Here is a 17463-nt window from a genome sequence, read left to right as displayed (position 1 = left end):
ACTGTGCAGCTACTCAAGAACTTCCCAGCATTTTTATGGAATCCGAGGTTCATTACCATCTTCACAAGAGCCCTTTACTGGTCCCCATCCTCAGCCAAATCAATCCAGTCCATACCACCCCATCCTAAGATCCATTTTAATATTGTAATGTGTTTTGCTACTGATGACACCGTTCAGATTGTTAACCGGTTTATTTAACAACCTACAAGTCATAACTACAAATACTTATAACACAGATGCGGGTTTAACCAATTTATAAACCCTACACAATAATTTCTTCAGTAGTATTCACGTATTTATAACTCGGGAGCTAACCAAGTCTCTCTGAATTACACACTCCCAAGATAACTGTACTACAGCTCACAATCTTGAAGTCACACAATAAGTCTTCACTGGATGACTTCTCAGTTATCACAAACTATCACTTCTAATCACACATTCCGGTATTCTTCTTTCCGCATTCACGATTCGCTCGCTACAACTGAACTCAGCGACTGTTCCAATTCAACTGACTCCTTAGGCAGTGCAGTTCTCTTATAAACCCTCAGGCAGACAACGGAAAGCGCCTCGCTTCCCTGTTGCCATATTGCCTGTTTACAGGTGTTGCTGGGCAATGCTGTCTAGAGTTGTTGTTTCCTGCTGTGCAGTAACCACTGCATCCCCCTCCACGTCACCGCAGCAATGGTTGCCTGACACAGCCGCTCCTCTGCACTGTCACCGCGGGGGAGGGGGGAGGAGTGTTGACTGGCCTGTTACCGCAGTAGCGACAGGACTCCAATGCCGCCATGTCACTGCTGGCGGGGGAAGGGATGTCCTCCATAGCGCAATGCATCACAATATTATCCACCCACCTAGTCTTGGTCTTCCTAGCGGTCTCTTTCCTTCTGGCTTTCCCACCAATATTCTACATGCATCCTCTTTGCCCCCATTTCAGCTACATGCCCTGCCCATCTCATCCTTCTTGACTTCTAATTATATCTGAAGAATAGTGCAAGTTATGAAGCTCCTCATTATGCAGCTTTCTCCAATCTCCCATCACTTCACCTCTCTTTGGTCCAAACACTCTCCTCATCACCCTGATCTTGAAAACCCACATGTCAATGTAACTCCCTTAATGTGAGATACCAAGTTTCACACCCATACAGAAGCACAGGCAACATTAGTTTTCTATATTGATTTTTTTTTTGTTTTTGGACAGCAGACGAGAACCCAAAAAGTTCTGGACTGAATGGTAGCAAGCATAACCTGAATTCAGAATTACTGGGTTTTTTAACGTTGTCCATCGTCTGGTATTCTAGAAACTATAAAACACAGCGTTTTGGAAACTGGATCTGTTTCTGTCCTCAGGTGAAAGGAGAGAAAGACACCTACTCTGTTCGGTCCCTTAGAAAGAGTTAACTTCGTTCACTAGATGTGACAGATTAGCTCTTTCTAGGGGACCCAACAGAGTACGCGTCTTACCTCCCCCCACACCTGAGGAAGGAAACAGATCCAGTTTCCGAAACGTTGTCTTTTCTAGTTTCTAGAGTACATGACGATGGACAAAGCCCAGAAGCCCAGTAATTCTAAGTATTATACATCATCGTCAGAACCCTTTAGAATTACCCGAATTCAATCTCATCTTGATTTCCTCCTGAATTAAGTTTTTATTTGTTACTTTCAGTCCTAACTATATGAACTGTGCCACATTTCCAAAGGATCAGTTAGCTATCTGTATGTCATGATGTCGCCCTGCATTCAGCTAATGAGACAGCAACCTCAAATCTTACAACATTTACTTAGTTTTCTCTGTGTTTACTTCTACAAAAAGCTCCTTACTTTTGTCAATTGTAGTTTCTGTGTTTTTCTTTACGATATCTACCTTACAAACCATAGATTCACATCATCAGCATAGACCAGCAGCTGATTTGTCCCATTTAATTTCAGTCCCACCTGGTTTTCCTGGACCCTCCTAATAGCATATTCTAAAGCAAAGTTGAGGAGTGGTGATAAAGCATCTCCTTGTTTTAGACCATTCTGTATAGGAAAACTTTCAGACAAATGTTTACCTATATGGACTTTACAATACGTTTTGTTTAAACACATTTTAATCTGCCTAACTAGTTTCATGGGTACCCCAAACTCTATGAGAATACTGTACAATACTTCCATCCTAACTGAATCTTAGGCTTTCCTGAAGTCTACGAATAGCCCAACTTCTTCAGATTGGTATAATAATCAGCTGTGGAATTTAAAACCAGATATAGATTTAAATTCCTACTACTGATTATTGTACCAATGTGAAGAATTTGTGATAAACAGTAAAATCAGATTACTACCACTATCTAGAGGAGGTCGTGGCTTCTTCCTCTGCTTTGGATGTTGTGATTTGTTGGACTGCTGTAACAGGTCAAGCCTTGCTTCTAGTTCTATCAGGCGACGGCGGCTCTGTTGGTACATAAGCCTATGCTTACGTCGAGCAGCTCTGCTTGAAGTGGTCTCATTGGCAAGTCCCAGTGCTGCTTCAGCAATCCCTTTCTGTATTTTACATTCCAACTCCAACGCAGTCAGTGTCTCCTCCTGAAAGTACACATACCCAATGCTGACTCTATTTCTCACTTATTTTTACAGCCATCAACTACATCTGTTGTACTATCTGTTTTACATTTAAAAGCTTTAAATGCCAAATCTATGAATCACAGTATGCTAAATATATAATAATACTGTACTATTTTAGAAACAAAAAGGAGCCGGGATAACACGGTCGGTACAAAGACTGGCTACATGCTGGACGACCAAGGGTCCGGCGTTTGAGTCCTGGTAGTGCCAAAAATTTTCTCTTTTCCAAGTTGTACAGACATGCTCTGGGGTCCACTGAACCTCCTATCCAATGGGTACCACAGGCTCTTTCCCTGGGGGTAAGGCAGCTAGGCCATGAAGCTGACAACTCACCTCCAGCTAGTACAGAGGTCAAGAAAATGTGGATCTATACATCCACTGTCCCATATGCCTTCATGGCATGGTGCTTAATTAGTTAAGCACAGGGACAACTTTACTTACTTTTTACTTTTAGAAACAAAATGTATATTCTACATGTTCATCATATAAGAAATATGGCACATTTACTTGTCTGATGTCCCATGAGGACAGAAAACTGATGATGCAAACGCAAGTGACAGACCATGCATCTGTAATAGCTTCTTTATAGTAATACCTACTTCAATTGCATGGTTTGTTCCAATACTAACATTTTGGTCTGAGTCATCAATTATCAGTAAACAGACAAAAGCATTTCATTCTAGTTTTGACATCATTTTCAGTTTTTCTAAAATTTAACAGTAATAAAAACTGCATATTTTTCACAATTTATCACCACACGGTTACTCCTACTTCACATGTTCACACTATCACCATATTGGTACTGCTGAAAAGGGATAAAAAATTCACCTCCAATGAAATGATGACCATCCCAAGTGTCGTGAAAATAGATCATTTAATGTCCATATTTGAATCAGAAGGGGGGGGGGGGAAGATGTGTGCATGCATGCACACATACACACAGATTTCACTAATATGAATTCAAAAGAACACTGATCCTTCAGAATCCCGAAAAGATTTACCTCTTTAGATTTCAGCTGGTTGTTGTTGATGAGGTTCTCTGGATATGTGAATGCTGTTCCCACACGGCGCCTGAAAGCTGGTGGAATCTCTCCAGGTTCCAAAGGAGTTTCTGGAGGCAAAACTCCTGTTAGTTCTGCCTCCTGTATGCATAGCTGTTTTAATTCTCGGTTTCTGTCATTAAGTTTTGCTTGCAACTCTTCTCGCCGTGCCTGAAGTGTAGCCACCATGTCTTGCACACTTCCCCGTCCTTGATCCCTTCCCTCGCTTTCTGCTGAAATCCAAAAACATTCACCAAATTTAAAACATATAGTCTTAAATTATGTATTCTAAACCATTCAAGACACAGCAGCAGAAAATACCAAGCACAAAGATTCACAACCATCTTTCTGACCAGCATTAGTGGCTTTCTTTCTCAGCTCTTCCAGGCAACTGCCAAAATAGTACCGCTCTCCCAGATAACTATTTAATATATCATATATATCAGGAGTTCAACATACAATATAACCTGTGAAGAAGACAGCATGGAAGCCATATCTTAACTCAGGCTGGTTCAAAAGTACAATTGCTCCTATCAGATTCTTCATGTTGGTTTCAGTAAGTAACACTTGGCTGACTGGAAAGGCTGGTCTAGGGATATTGCGCCACACTTGTAGTTTAGATGGGATCATTTCAAATCTCAACTGGGATAGCATATATTCTGGCTGATCTTTTCTGTGATTTTCATCAGTCACTCCAGGCAAATGCTGGGATAGGACCTTGATTAGGTCACAACCATTGCCTTCCAAATCCTTTCCAATTCATCTATTAGCCTATAACCCAGTTAGTATGTAGTCTTAATGCTCAAACAGCATCATTAAATAAACCACAGAAGTAAGGGGAATAACGATTTTGTTGCCATGGCTCTGTTTATTAAGAAGAAAGCAGTCTTCTGGGATTTGGCACCATGTATATGTGGTGTTAACCGACGTTTCGGAGGAACGTATCGCCCCCATCTTCAGGGTTGAAGAAAAAAAAAGTATAAGTAAATCTGCAAGCGACAACACCGTGAGACACGGTAAAGTACCGTGTCTCACAGTGTTGTCGCTTGCAGATTTACTTATACTTTTTTTTTCTTCAACCCTGAAGATGGGGGCGATACGTTCCTCCGAAACGTCGGTTAACACCACATATACACGGTGCCAAATCCCAGAAGACTGCTTTCTTCATAGTCACCGCCGTGAAAGCCTCAAATCTTACACTCTGTTTATTAAGTTTGTTTCACAGTAAAATCTTGTAATCTAAGAACCCACTCAATGATCAATTATCAATCAAATACAAAATCAGTCAGGTCAGCTTATTATGTCAGAGAACAGAAGAAGATTCAACATCAAAAGGTATATTACATTACAATCTTAATATTAAAAGCCACAGAGTATTTACCAGTACTGATAGCTATAAGGAAAGAGTATAAACCCTGAAAAACAGAGAGCTTGCACCAATTATTAAGAGCTACAGCAGTTTGCAAATTACAATGCTCTGAATCAACCATAACATTGAAAAGTACTATCTTCTGGTATGTAATGCCGTGTATCCCACTAGAAGTTCACAGTCATTTTGGATGGCTACTTGCTTGGTTTACTCTTCAACCGTGACGACGGAGGCACCATGTTATTCCGAAACGTCGTGTACTTCCACTGCCCTACATGACGTTACATTGAAAACTCTTCAGTTACTGCTGTGAGAAACCCAAATTCAACATCCATAACATTCCTAACCAACACTTCTACGGATTCCTATTTGTAACTCCACAAAGAGCTCAAACGGTATTGACATTTGTTACTGGCAACTTACCAGTTATCCTTCTTATTATATGAACAAATAAGAAAGACTGCAGAAATAAAATTCTACATTTTGAAACACTGCAAATACCTGGACATACCAGACATAAGGTGACATATCCCAGCACTTCAAAGTTCATAAACCTTGTTCACATAACCTTTAGATTTAATTAATGTTAGCGAATGTTAGCACAGTAAAACTATTCAAAATAAAATCTGTCATAATGCAGACACGAGTCACATAAGCACTGAATTCGTCCGCCTTTCCAACATAATGTCACCATCACTCAAAACGCGAACACTAAAAAACAACGCTCTAATATTACGAAAGTGTCTAGCTTGACTCTGTACGCCCCGGAAAAATATTTAGCGGAAGTGAATTGTAGTGGTTCGAGGAACAATTGCATTATGGGAAATTTGTATATGTCTCGTACACAATGACCGAAGATGCACATATAAAAAGCCTTGAGAGTATTTAGAAAGTTACGTCACTACGGAAGGTAAAATGCCTAAGACATTTAAGCCTTTGGGCACACCAAAAATCAGCAGAATGCCATCAAGTTCCGAGGTTAAAGGAAAACATGTGCATTAATTCGTTTGATTTAAAACAAATTCCATATACACCAAGTCATTCACATGGTATCATGCGGAGATGCTTTTCTAAGATCCATATTACTAAGTATTTTTGTTGTGCACACGTACTCTGACAGAATCTTTCAATTTGGTGATTCTGCAGGATAAATATTAACCCTCAGAATACAGGAAGTATCATATTTATCTATGGTCCAAAGTAGTCAAACCGCAGATCACGGATCAGTAAGTACTGTAGACGATCCCTGTACTGATAAGCGTATAATTTCGCATGGTTTTGTGTACAATAAATAATTAATGGGTTGAGTCAGCGTACGTATTTTATTACGAATCGCTTCTACTCTCTGACATGTGTCACACAATTTTAGATCTGACGTTCTGATGAATATGACTACGAAGAATACTTCCGCCTTCTGACCTGAAAACAAGGTCAAAAACTAAAATGCTAATACAATTTATTAATACTTTACATATATGTCATTATTCAAAAGTGTCAATCATATAACCAGTTTTACTCTCTTATATTTATAAATGTACTACTGCCGATACCAACACAGAAAGTATCTTCTATAATTTTAGTTCTTTGGCGTTCATCCTATCCTCATATTCATGTGATTAATTCTTTTCTCTCTGAAAAAAATTCTTGCAATTCATTGCTGAATTAACTTCAGCGTCGTACTTACATTCCAGTTAACTCAACATCAGAAGAATGCTATAAATCATCCATTTCCACACGAGCACTTTCATGCGATAGTCTGGCCTCTTCATTACTACTGTCATTTCTGTTATACCCGATATCCTCAAGTCACTTCTGTCAAATTTCAATATAGCATTATAGTATTTTCAAAATCTGTAGCATGTTACTTTCATCATGAGACTAATATGACATGACCAGTAACATTCTGTATTCTACATATCACTTAAAGCTACAGAAATTAGTCTTTAAATATCTCACATACAGCCTCATCTGTGCGGGTCAAGTGTAGAATTACAATGTCCCTGGTGCTTGTTTGAATTCTCTAGAAGATGAATTTCATCTATCGATTCCCTAGCAGGTTTATGTTGGGTGTAATCTTCGGAAGCCGGTACAGCGACTAGGCTACGGGCTAGACGTCCGAGGAGTCGGTTCGATTTCTGGTAGGGGTAAGAGATTTTCTCTTCTCCATAACTACCAGACCGTCCCCGAGGTCCACTCAGCCTCCTATACAATGGGTGCCGTAGGCTGTTTCCCAGAGAATGAAGAGGTAATGGCATGAAGCTTATCAGTCACATCTATCTAGTACCGAGATTAAGAATGGTGGAGTTATACGATGTCCTCAGCCATACGTCTTCACGGCATGGTGCCTAATTAATCAAACCCATGGATAACTTTATTTTTACCTTGTGGGTAATCTACAGATTTCCATGCATCTTATGTTTCATTGTTTAATCATGTAATGCAAGTTCTTAGCTTATTTCTTTTCAGCCAATCCCTTTCCGCAGGTGGGTCAGTTTTCCTAAATTTGTCCATTAACCAGTGTGAAGGACTAAAATGAATACAGTTAAACTTGTCCATTAACTTTCCATTACATGCTTATTGTAAATTCCTATTCTTATATTCCCCGCCACTTTCCTCCCACAATACTGGAAATATTTTATAAATTGCAATACATTTCCCCATAAAAATGTGAAGTTTCACTTTTGCCCGCTATGTTTATGCAGACATTCCCCTACATAGAAGGAAATTCATGCTAAAGAATCACAATCATGGCGACTGACGAGATAATACCAGAAGACATATACATTAACGGTTGAAACCGCAGGAACAGGCTCGAATGTTCTACGTTCTTGTCCTGAGTAACAACATACTCGGCAACATTCCTTGGAACTTTCGAGTGAAATCTATACCACGAATCGGAGACGTACGTCATACGTGTCCAACCAATAGCATTCAGTTTCACTTGACTTTCCAGACCAATCAAAATACCACGGATTCGTACCGCTTAATTTAGATCTGATTTTCGTTATCTCGCCACAGAGCGTAGAGACAGGCACGGAACTAAGTGATCTGTGGTACTGATCAAGCTAGATCGAGCTAGATGAGCTAGATGGTTCTCGAAGTTCTCGAAGTGGTGATGAGAACGTATATAAGCGAAAGGAGCTGAGTGACGCAGCGTCTGCTCTGAGCAATCGCGGTAAAAGTTGAGAGTGAAAGGAGGTGGAACGCAGTTGGTTTTGTTAAGTGAAGTTTGCAGCGGGAAATTTGTTTTGCGTGTTACCAAGCCTAACAGTTTTCGCATAGAGGCCCGAAAGGTAAGTTAGAAATTCTTCGGATATATTTAGGAAAATGTTTTTATATATGTATATAAAACCACAAACACTGAAAACAGTTATATAAGACAATACTAAAATACTGGCAGTTTTAGTGTATATATTAGTATGATCTTGTGTAGTTATTTTCAGTATTTGTGCTTGTGAACTTCATATAGTAAATATTTGTGGAGCTTTGTTGCTTATTAAAAACATGTTTTTAAAAATATAATGTTTTAGTAACAGCAGATCGCTGTGACACCGTGGCATAATGGGTTTTCGTCTAGTTGGTTCTGGATCGTTCGATTGCAGATTCATGATTAGTATTTCACAGTTAAGTCAGATAGTAAACGGGCAAGAAGACCAGATCTTTTACAGCCGAAAAAGGTACACTGAAAGAAAAACAAGTAGGGTGATGTGGCGTCATCACATGGTGTAGGTTTGTGATCTGATTATTCACGTGAACAAACTGCGACATTTTGTGTTCCCCATCGTGCCTCCCTGCATTAATATTGCATATTCACAGCACAGTGTCTGTACAGGCGGAGAGTGATTTTTCAGTCTTTGCATATGAATTGTACCAGTGGGACGCTAAGTAACTAGGGTGTGCGAAAAACTGAAGAAAATTTAGAATGGCCCCAGCGATAGAGCTGGCGTAACAGTACCGCTTTAGATTTGCGTTCGAGTGGTATGGGGTTTGAATCTTCGCAGAGACAAGAACCAAATGAAATACCTAAGGAAATTAATTTACCTTTATTGCAGATGTCTCTGGTTCCATTGCTTATTGGTGATTTGTTTGATGAACTACAAAGACCAGTAAGTTTATTTGACCAAAACTTCGGCATGGGATTGCTCGGAGATGATCTGCTCAACCCTTCCATTTTGGCCCCTCTTCGGGCAGGCTATTATAGACCATGGCGTAGTCATGCTGCCCGCCACGGTGGCGGGTCACACATTCAGAATGATAAAGATGGTTTCAAGGTAAGTACATGCTGGTGCTTGCTGAAGTGTGGGTGTTCATTTTTTGAGAAATACCAGGTTGGAGTGTGTATTGTAAAACAAGTTACGTATTGAATGGATGTGTGTGTCACAGCAGTGTGTAAATGCCAATTTCATATTATAAGAAAAATGAGGTTCTCAGTTAAAATCTACACAGTGGACTAGGTTGTGACACTGCGTAGTCTTGTAGGTGGGTCATTTGAATGCTGGTAACCGTCTGTAAGATTGTATGGTGTTGTACTCCAGAAGAATGTGAAGTCAGTTGTCTTCTATCATCATGATGGAGGCAGCAAGTTCTTCCATAATATTGGTAACCACCTTACTTACTGATGGAGCTGAGCCCTTCTGGAGGAGCCGCCAATTCTGCAACTACTCAAGAATTTCCCAGCATTTTATGGAACCCGAAGGTTCATTACCGTGTTCACAAGAGCCCTCCACTGGTCCCTATCCTGAGCCAGATATATCCAATCCATCCCATCCTATCTCTCTAAGATCCATTCTAATATTGTCCACCCACCTACACCTTGGTCTTTCCTGTGGTCTCTTACCTTCTGGCTTTCCCACCAATATCCTATACACATTCCTTGTCTCCCCCATTCGTGCTACATGACCTGCCCACCTCATCCTCCTTGACTTGATCATTCTAATTATACTTGGAGAAGAGTACAAGTTATGAAGCTCCTCATATTGGTAACCACCTACATGACTAAAAGGTGCCACAACTCAGTCCATCTTCCTGTGTGTTTTCTTCTCCATGCACAGATTTTTATAAATTTGTTTAGTCTGCATTAAATCAGTCAAATGAATTAGAATAAAATGGAACAAGTGGATGACTGTTACACGAAGGTCTAGCATTTTAAATGAAGTGTATTAGTGTGATGCATAAGGTAATACAAGTTACTTGATGCATTCATTTTTACATTTTATAACACTACCAATGTTTGATAGTTGTGCACATATATCATCTGAAATAAATAATCTGTCCCGTGAATAGATATCAGACACCTTATTTTATAGCTCCAAGTTATATCCACAACTTCAGTTTATGTAATAATGCCATATTATTTTTTAAATTTGTTTCAGGTAAACTTGGATGTGCAGCAGTTCAAGCCAAATGAACTTACAGTAAAGACTGTGAACGACCATGTGGTTGTAGAGGGTAAGCATGAAGAGAGACAGGATGAGCATGGATTCATTTCTCGACAGTTCCAGCGTCGCTATAAGCTTCCTGCAGATATTGATCCAGACACTGTAGTATCTCAGCTTTCATCAGATGGGGTCCTTACTATTTCTGCACCAAAGAAGGCCCTGCCTCAGGCTGGTAATGAGAAGGTTATTCCAATCACACAGACCCAGGCCCCAGCAATTAAGCCAGGCACTACCCCCAAGGCAGATGAACCTCAGAAGATGGAAAGCTAATCGTTGATGCTTCAAGTCTAATATCTGTTAACCCTTTGCAGGCATTTAAAAGCTCTGTACTAAGTAGTGTGTATCATTTTAAACTTCACAGGGTGTTAAACATGTTACAATACATAAATATTACAAAGTTTTTTTTTCTTAAATGTATTCTGCATCAGGCCTGTATGTAATAACTGAAATGATGTACCATGAAGTTTGTTCAATAAAAATTATTTGAACTGCATTTTATATACTATTATTTCATTAGTTTTATTAATATTCTGGTACAAGTACATTCACAGAATGAGTTATTTACATAATTTTTAACAGGTCCATTATGATGTTCACAACAGTCTACAGTGGACTCTGCTGAGCCAGGTGGACAAAGTTCACACCTATCTTATTTAAGATCCACTTTAGTACTATGTTTCCTTCTACACCCTTTTCCAATAGGTCTCTCTTCCCTAGAGGTTTCCTAATGTAGGAGTATAAGTCAAGAATTTCTAATCATCAGTGCTTGCTTAGAGGTGCATATTATCCTCCTACTCTTGATCATTCAACTATTTTTGGAAAAATGTGTACAAAGTATGAATCTCTTCACGCCATTTTCTCAAGCCTCCAGCCAATTCCAGTCGTGGATCCAAATATTTGTACACTGTGTTCTGTAGCCCCTTCAGTCTATGTTCTTCCCTTAAATTCACACCCATTCAGAGGTAAAATTATAGTTCTGAATATTTTAATCTCTGTACACAAACACATCTGAGTTGAATGGTATAAAACCATTTTCCAGACCTTTTCTCTCATTTCATTAATGCACCTTTGAACTTTCACATTTTCAAATCATTTATTGGCTAAATGTTGATGACAAGACATGAACATGTACATAACTTTTCACTTTACATCTAGACCCAAATCAATTATCAGCATAGACCAGAACTTGATGTGTCCCATTCAGTTCCAGTCCCTGCTGTTTTTTGCTTGACTCCCATGGCAAATAGCAAAGATTAAAAGCAGTAACAGTAAGCATCTTCTTTCCTTAGTCTATTCTGAATAGGAAATGCGGACAAGTATTTATCTGTACAGACTGTATAGTATAGGTTTCATTCAAACAGGTTAGTTCATGGTATACCAAATCCATTAAGAATGTTGAAGAATGTCATAGGTATATAAACAGCTAATGTAGTGTTCCATTTTCCTTCTATTTTTTCTTCAATATCTGATGAAGTCAGAATATGTTATGGTCTGTTACATCAAAATCCACATCAAAGATCCTAGTACCAGAGCACAGTAACCATTTTACAACCAGGTCCTACATTTGTAATCATTCACTATGCACAAGTATCCTCCCTGACCATCCTAAGATTTCAATAGGGAAACTACTGTAAAAAAGGCGAACAAAACAAGCATAACAAACTACAGGTCAATTTCACTATTACCTATTTGCCAGAAGCAGTTCAGAGAGATATTACAGTAGGTTAACTATTGTTTGCAAACTAATACCATATTAGTCCCAGAACAGTTTGGCTTCAGGAGAGGGACATCCATTATAAATGCAGACTTTAAACAAACAGCAGATTCAAATCTAATAATGGAAAAATGCATGCTGAAGGAGTCCCGTGATTTAGCAAAAGCTTTTGACTGAGTAAATTATAAAATCTTGGTGCTGAGGTCAAGAAAATTTGGATCTATATATCCACTCCCCCATACACCTTCATAACGTAGTGCTTAATCAGTTAAGCAAAGGGACTTTACTGTTACATTAAACAGTTAAATTATATATTTTGGCATTAAAGGAACAGTGGAAAACTGGTTAAGGTTTTATCTAACAGGCAGCAAACAAAAGACTGATGTAAGATTATCCAGTGCAACCCAAAATGCCTTCTCAAATTTGGGAACAATAAACCATGGAGTTCCCCAAGGAAAAAAACTAGGCCACTTGGTTTATCATAATCTATATAAGCAACTGTCCTCCCTCAGACAAATATCATATAATTTTCATTGGGTGCATCCTGTTATGTTATTATGTAAAATTCTTTAATGGGATCCGTCGCAACACAACAGCGATCAACAATGAAACATTCTAGGTCAACATCACCTTAGCTACATATTTTGGCTTTTAAAGCCATTATCAAGCAAATACCATTTGCAGTTGCAATCTGTATTCCAAGCATATTCAAGCCCAATGCTGAGCAATGTCACTGGGGACATTGGAAAATTGTGCAAAGGTTTTAGTAAAGAAGATCAGGTAGTTATATTTGGGGGGCCAGGTAACAGTTTGGAGAGAAACATCAATTATCAGATTGAGAAAGATTTAAGTGACATTGCCCAGAAAACTAGTCACACCAATGTGAGGTTTGTTGGTCTTCTCTGGTGACATGACAAGCCATGGATTAACAGGTGTGTAAGGGAGATTAATCTTCGGCTTGAGCGTTCGCTTGTGGAGGTCGGGGCGGCCCACATTGATGCGATTGATGTCTCTTCAATATTGAGGAGCGAACATACTGTCCATGGTTTGCATCTTAATCCTCGAGGCAAGGACAAGCTGACGCGACTCATTGCAGAGAGCATTAAAGGCAGACACATTCCAGTTGTCATGGGTGTTCAGAATCATTTTTTAGGATAAAGAGTGCAAGTAAAGTTTATCAAGTAAAAGAAATTGCAAAAGAAACTAATCTTTCAGACAATAATGTAAGCGAACCAATAGAAATCAGAAAAGGTAATTGCAGTCTACTAAATTCAATGAATAATAAAGTACTAAGAATATTCCATCAGAATATAAGAGGATTGAGAAACAAAACAAATGAACTAATAAGCTCCATGAATTCAAATCTTCCACACATACTGTGCCTTACTGAACATCACATGAAACAGCTGGAATTAGAACATCTTCACTTAGAAAATTATAATTTAGGTGCTAGATACTGTAGGAAAACACTGGAGAAAGGAGGAGTGAGTATTTTTGTACATGAAAACCTAAAATTTACTAAAATAAATTTAGAAGATTATTGCAAAGACCAGGATCTGGAAGCATGTGCTCTAAAGTTAGACTCTCCTTTTTCTAATATTTGTATACTGACTTTATATAGAGCCCCATCTGGAAACTTCAATCACTTTATAAATAGATTAGAAACCATCCTAAATGTACTGCATAGTTCAAAAGTTGAATTTATAATTTGTGGTGATATAAATATAAACTATCTCATCGACAGTAATAGGAAACTAAATTTAGACTCTTTGTTATCATCTTACAATCTCTCCAGTACTGTTAACTTTCCCACAAGAGTTCAAAATAATTCTAGTTCAGCGATAGATAATATATTCATTGATAACTCAAAATTAAGAGACTATACTGTAGGACCCTTTATAAATGGCTTATCCGATCATGATGCTCAACTCATAGAAATAAATAATATTGACCTTCAGCCCAGTAATCAACAATATCAAACAGTAAGGAAAATCAACAAGCATACGATGGCAGATTTTGTCACAAAATTAAGTAATGAATCATGGGACAATGTATTTGACAGCAATAATATTGATTCTAAATTTAATTGCTTTCTGAACACATACTTGAGGATCTTTTATTCAAGCTTTCCCTTAAAAATAGTCAAAAATGAAAATAAAAACAAATCCACCTGGATAACAATTGGAATAAAAACTTCATGTAAACACAAAAGACAACTATATTTGGCCAGTAGGGACAGTAATGATCCAAGACTAAAAAGTCACTACAAAATGTACTGTAAAATTTTGTCAAAAGTCATTAAAGAAGCCAAACAGAATAACTATAACAGCCAAATTCTAAAATCAAACAATAAAATTAAAACCACCTGGGATATTGTGAAAGTTGAATCAGGAAAGAAATCTGTTAATGAAGACGTACAAAGTTTGAATATTGAAGGGAAGTCCACTAACAATCCACAAGCTATCGCAAGTGCATTTAATGAATATTTCCTTTCATTAGCTGAGAAAACATATTCCAATAATAATAATAATAATAATAATAATAATAATAATAATAATAATAATCCAATATACTATCTGTCTCGTGCCTTTAACAATTCATTTCCAAATATCAATCTCAAATTCTCAACAAGGAAGGAAATTGAAAACATTATTAAATCCCTTAAGCCCAAAAATTCACATGGATATGATGAAATCTCTACCAAATTACTTAAAGCAAGCTCTGTTTACATCAGTTCACCCTTGAATCATCTATGTAATAAATCTTTATCATCAGGTACTTTTCCTCAACGCTTAAAATACGCTGTAATGAAACCACTTTTTAAAAAAGGAGAGAGAAAATGCATCTCTAATTACAGACCAATATCCATATTGACTTCATTCTCAAAAGTCTTTGAAAAAGTTATGTATAATAGACTACTTGAACACTTAAATTCTAACAACATATTAGTCAAAGAGCAATTTGGATTTAGGAAAGACCTAACAACAGAAAAAGCAACCTATGAACTAACTAACGATATTTTAAGTGCTCTCAATGACAGATTAATTGTGGGAGGGATTTTCTGTGATCTAGCAAAAGCTTTCGATTGTGTTAATCATGATATCTTACTATCGAAATTAAATTTCTATGGAATAACTGGCAAAGCTAATGAATGGATCAAATCATACCTCAAAAACAGGTATCAAAGAGTTGAAATAAATAATAAAAACTCCAGTCATAATGCATTTTCAAACTGGGGAATTATAAAGCACGGTGTTCCACAAGGATCAATTTTAGGTCCCTTACTTTTTCTTCTCTACATAAATGATCTATCTAAAACCATCAACAATAAATCTAAACCAATTCTATATGCAGATGACACTAGTATAATATTTAAGAACTCTAAATTTGAAAACTTTAAAAATGACATAAATATTGTATTTGAAGCCTTAAACAGATGGTTCGAAGCCAATTTACTCTCATTAAATTTTGATAAAACCCATTACATATCATTCACAACTAAAAACAACCACCAAATTGATCTGGACATCAGTTATGCCAACAAATTAATCTGTAAAGTACTTGATACAAAATTCCTTGGAATACATGTAGACAGTACACTGTCTTGGAAAATACATATTGAACAAATTATACCTAAATTAAATGCAGCTTGCTATGCGATGAGATCAATTAAGCCTTTTATGTCACAGGAAACATTGAAGATGGTTTACCATGCCTACTTTCATTCTATTATGAACTATGGATTAATATTTTGGGGGAACTCTTCACATAGTGTAATAATTTTTAAAATACAAAAGAATATAATTAGAATCATTACAGGATGTAGAAGTAGAGATTCATGTAGAGAATTATTTAAGAAATTAAAAATTCTACCTCTTCAATCGCAATACATATTATCGCTTCTCTTATTTGTTGTTTACAACAAAGATAAATTCAAATTAAATTCTGATGTCTATAACATGAATACTAGACAAAAATATAACTTCCACCTACCCTCATCAACTTTATCAGTATATCAAAAAGGAGTCTACTTTACTGGCATAAAAGTGTTCAACAATCTGCCACAAAGTATTAAAAACTTGGGCAATGATACTAAAAAGTTTAAATCAGAGTTAAAGAATTATCTACATGCTCATTCCTTCTACTCTTTAGATGAATACTTCAATGTAAATAGAGAATGATGTAAAATTAAGTTAGATTAATTTTTAAGCTAAAATTGCCTGTACTTATGTATGTAACCTTTTGACTTGTTCTGTATCCAAAGGTACTAACCTACTTAGGATTTATAGAATGTAAATAAATTCAAGTCAATTCAATTCAACCAGAAGGGACAAAATGCTTTGTATAACGAGGCACTGGCCAAACAATTAATACTAAATAATACTACACCAATACCTCGGACCTCCAAGCAGTTAACTATATGTGTACAAGTGATGAATATACTGCTATATATCTGCTGGAATATAACAACAAGATTGCAACATTGACTTCATAATATGAAACATTACATGAATAATGTTTAACCATATTTTATTGTATAACATTAGTTTTATGATAATTTTATTGTATTTTTATACCTTGTATTATTATAGTGTAACATAATTGTCAAGTATCCAGCTCGACTGTCACAATGAAATGCAGATCAACAGTATGTGAGTGCAGTAACTATGCATTTGCCTGATGGCTTTAAAAGCCGAAACACGTAGCTAAGGTGATGTTGACTTAGACCGTTTCATTGTTGTGTTGTGATGGATCCCAATAAAGAATATTAAATACCATATCTGTACCCATAATATTTGCCCATGACACATGTCACAATTTCTGGTGGGGGGACTCTGTTTATGTTATAACACAATGAAGATAAGAGTTTATTTACAAATGGAGTTAACCTGGAGGGCAGAACTTTAGATAAGTTTTGTATGTAGGAGATAACAGTGGTATGCCTTGATAATTACTACAGTCATTTTATCAACCTTTTCATAAACTGGCACAACAATATATTTGTTCCATTGCTACAGCAGTTTTCCCCTATTCCAGTCAGAATTAATATATTTATGAATCTCAAAATATAATGGTTGACATTCTAATTAACAATCAAGTTTCTTCCGTCAAATGTGACACTTTTTTAAGTTTTCCACCTCGTCAGCACCTGCCTTACATGTTTCGGCTCACCACGGAGCCATCATCAGAGGCATTTATAGTAGAAAAAGAAATCACCAACACACAAAACTTCACTTTGTCCAAGATAGCCACGTTCCAGTTAATTAAAATAATTACAAATAGTTAAAATTACCCAGAATGTCG

The 17463-nt window shown here is 37.1% G+C and overlaps 2 protein-coding genes and 1 long non-coding RNA gene across 9 annotated transcripts in view; 1 reads left to right on the top strand and 2 right to left on the bottom strand.

Moving 5' to 3' along the window:
• The window catches only part of LOC111875475, a 28226-nt gene extending 22452 nt beyond the window's left edge, over positions 1-5774 (bottom strand). For 2 of the 6 annotated variants that reach the window (XM_033755829.1, XM_033755828.1), the window contains exons 1-3: positions 5509-5774; positions 3600-3871; positions 2319-2559 (exon numbers count right to left, since the gene is read on the bottom strand). In XM_033755829.1, coding sequence (XP_033611720.1) covers positions 2319-2559; positions 3600-3871; positions 5509-5557 — 562 coding nt within the window. In that variant the 5' untranslated portion in view covers positions 5558-5774. The remainder of the gene's footprint in view (positions 1-2318; positions 2560-3599; positions 3872-5508) is intronic. The other 4 variants (XM_033755830.1, XM_033755831.1, XM_023871757.2 and 1 more) reach the window with 4 other exon arrangements.
• A 2384-nt stretch (positions 5775-8158) lies between these two features.
• On the top strand, positions 8159-10942 carry LOC111875492 (protein lethal(2)essential for life). Of its 2 annotated transcripts, none has more exons than XM_033755833.1 (3): positions 8159-8300; positions 9060-9278; positions 10380-10942. In XM_033755833.1, exons 2-3 carry the CDS (start codon positions 9060-9062, stop codon positions 10713-10715), a joined length of 555 nt encoding a protein of 184 aa, XP_033611724.1. In that variant the 5' UTR covers positions 8159-8300; the 3' UTR covers positions 10716-10942. The 2 variants fall into 2 exon arrangements, with proteins under 2 accessions (XP_033611724.1, XP_023727557.1); XM_023871789.2 differs by lacking the exon at positions 8159-8300 and adding an exon at positions 8670-8684.
• The window catches only part of LOC117283187, a 14142-nt gene continuing 7261 nt past the window's right edge, over positions 10583-17463 (bottom strand). Inside the window, exon 2 of the long non-coding RNA XR_004514201.1 lies at positions 10583-10695. This is a non-coding gene — a long non-coding RNA (uncharacterized LOC117283187). The remainder of the gene's footprint in view (positions 10696-17463) is intronic.

The sequence above is a fragment of the Cryptotermes secundus genome, unplaced genomic scaffold (genome assembly GCF_002891405.2).
Source record: "Cryptotermes secundus unplaced genomic scaffold, Csec_1.0 scaffold358, whole genome shotgun sequence".
Taxonomy (NCBI): domain Eukaryota; kingdom Metazoa; phylum Arthropoda; class Insecta; order Blattodea; family Kalotermitidae; genus Cryptotermes; species Cryptotermes secundus.
This window is presented reverse-complemented; position numbering and strand designations above follow the sequence as displayed.

What these genes read in the sequence shown, in the direction of transcription:
- LOC111875492 (XM_033755833.1), top strand. Translation starts at nt 9,060, where the DNA reads ATGTCTCTGGTTCCATTGCTTATTGGTGATTTGTTTGATGAACTACAA. An exon ending in ATGATAAAGATGGTTTCAAG is followed by an intron (nt 9,279 to 10,379) that starts GTAAGTACATGC and finishes AATTTGTTTCAG; the next exon opens with GTAAACTTGGATGTGCAGCA.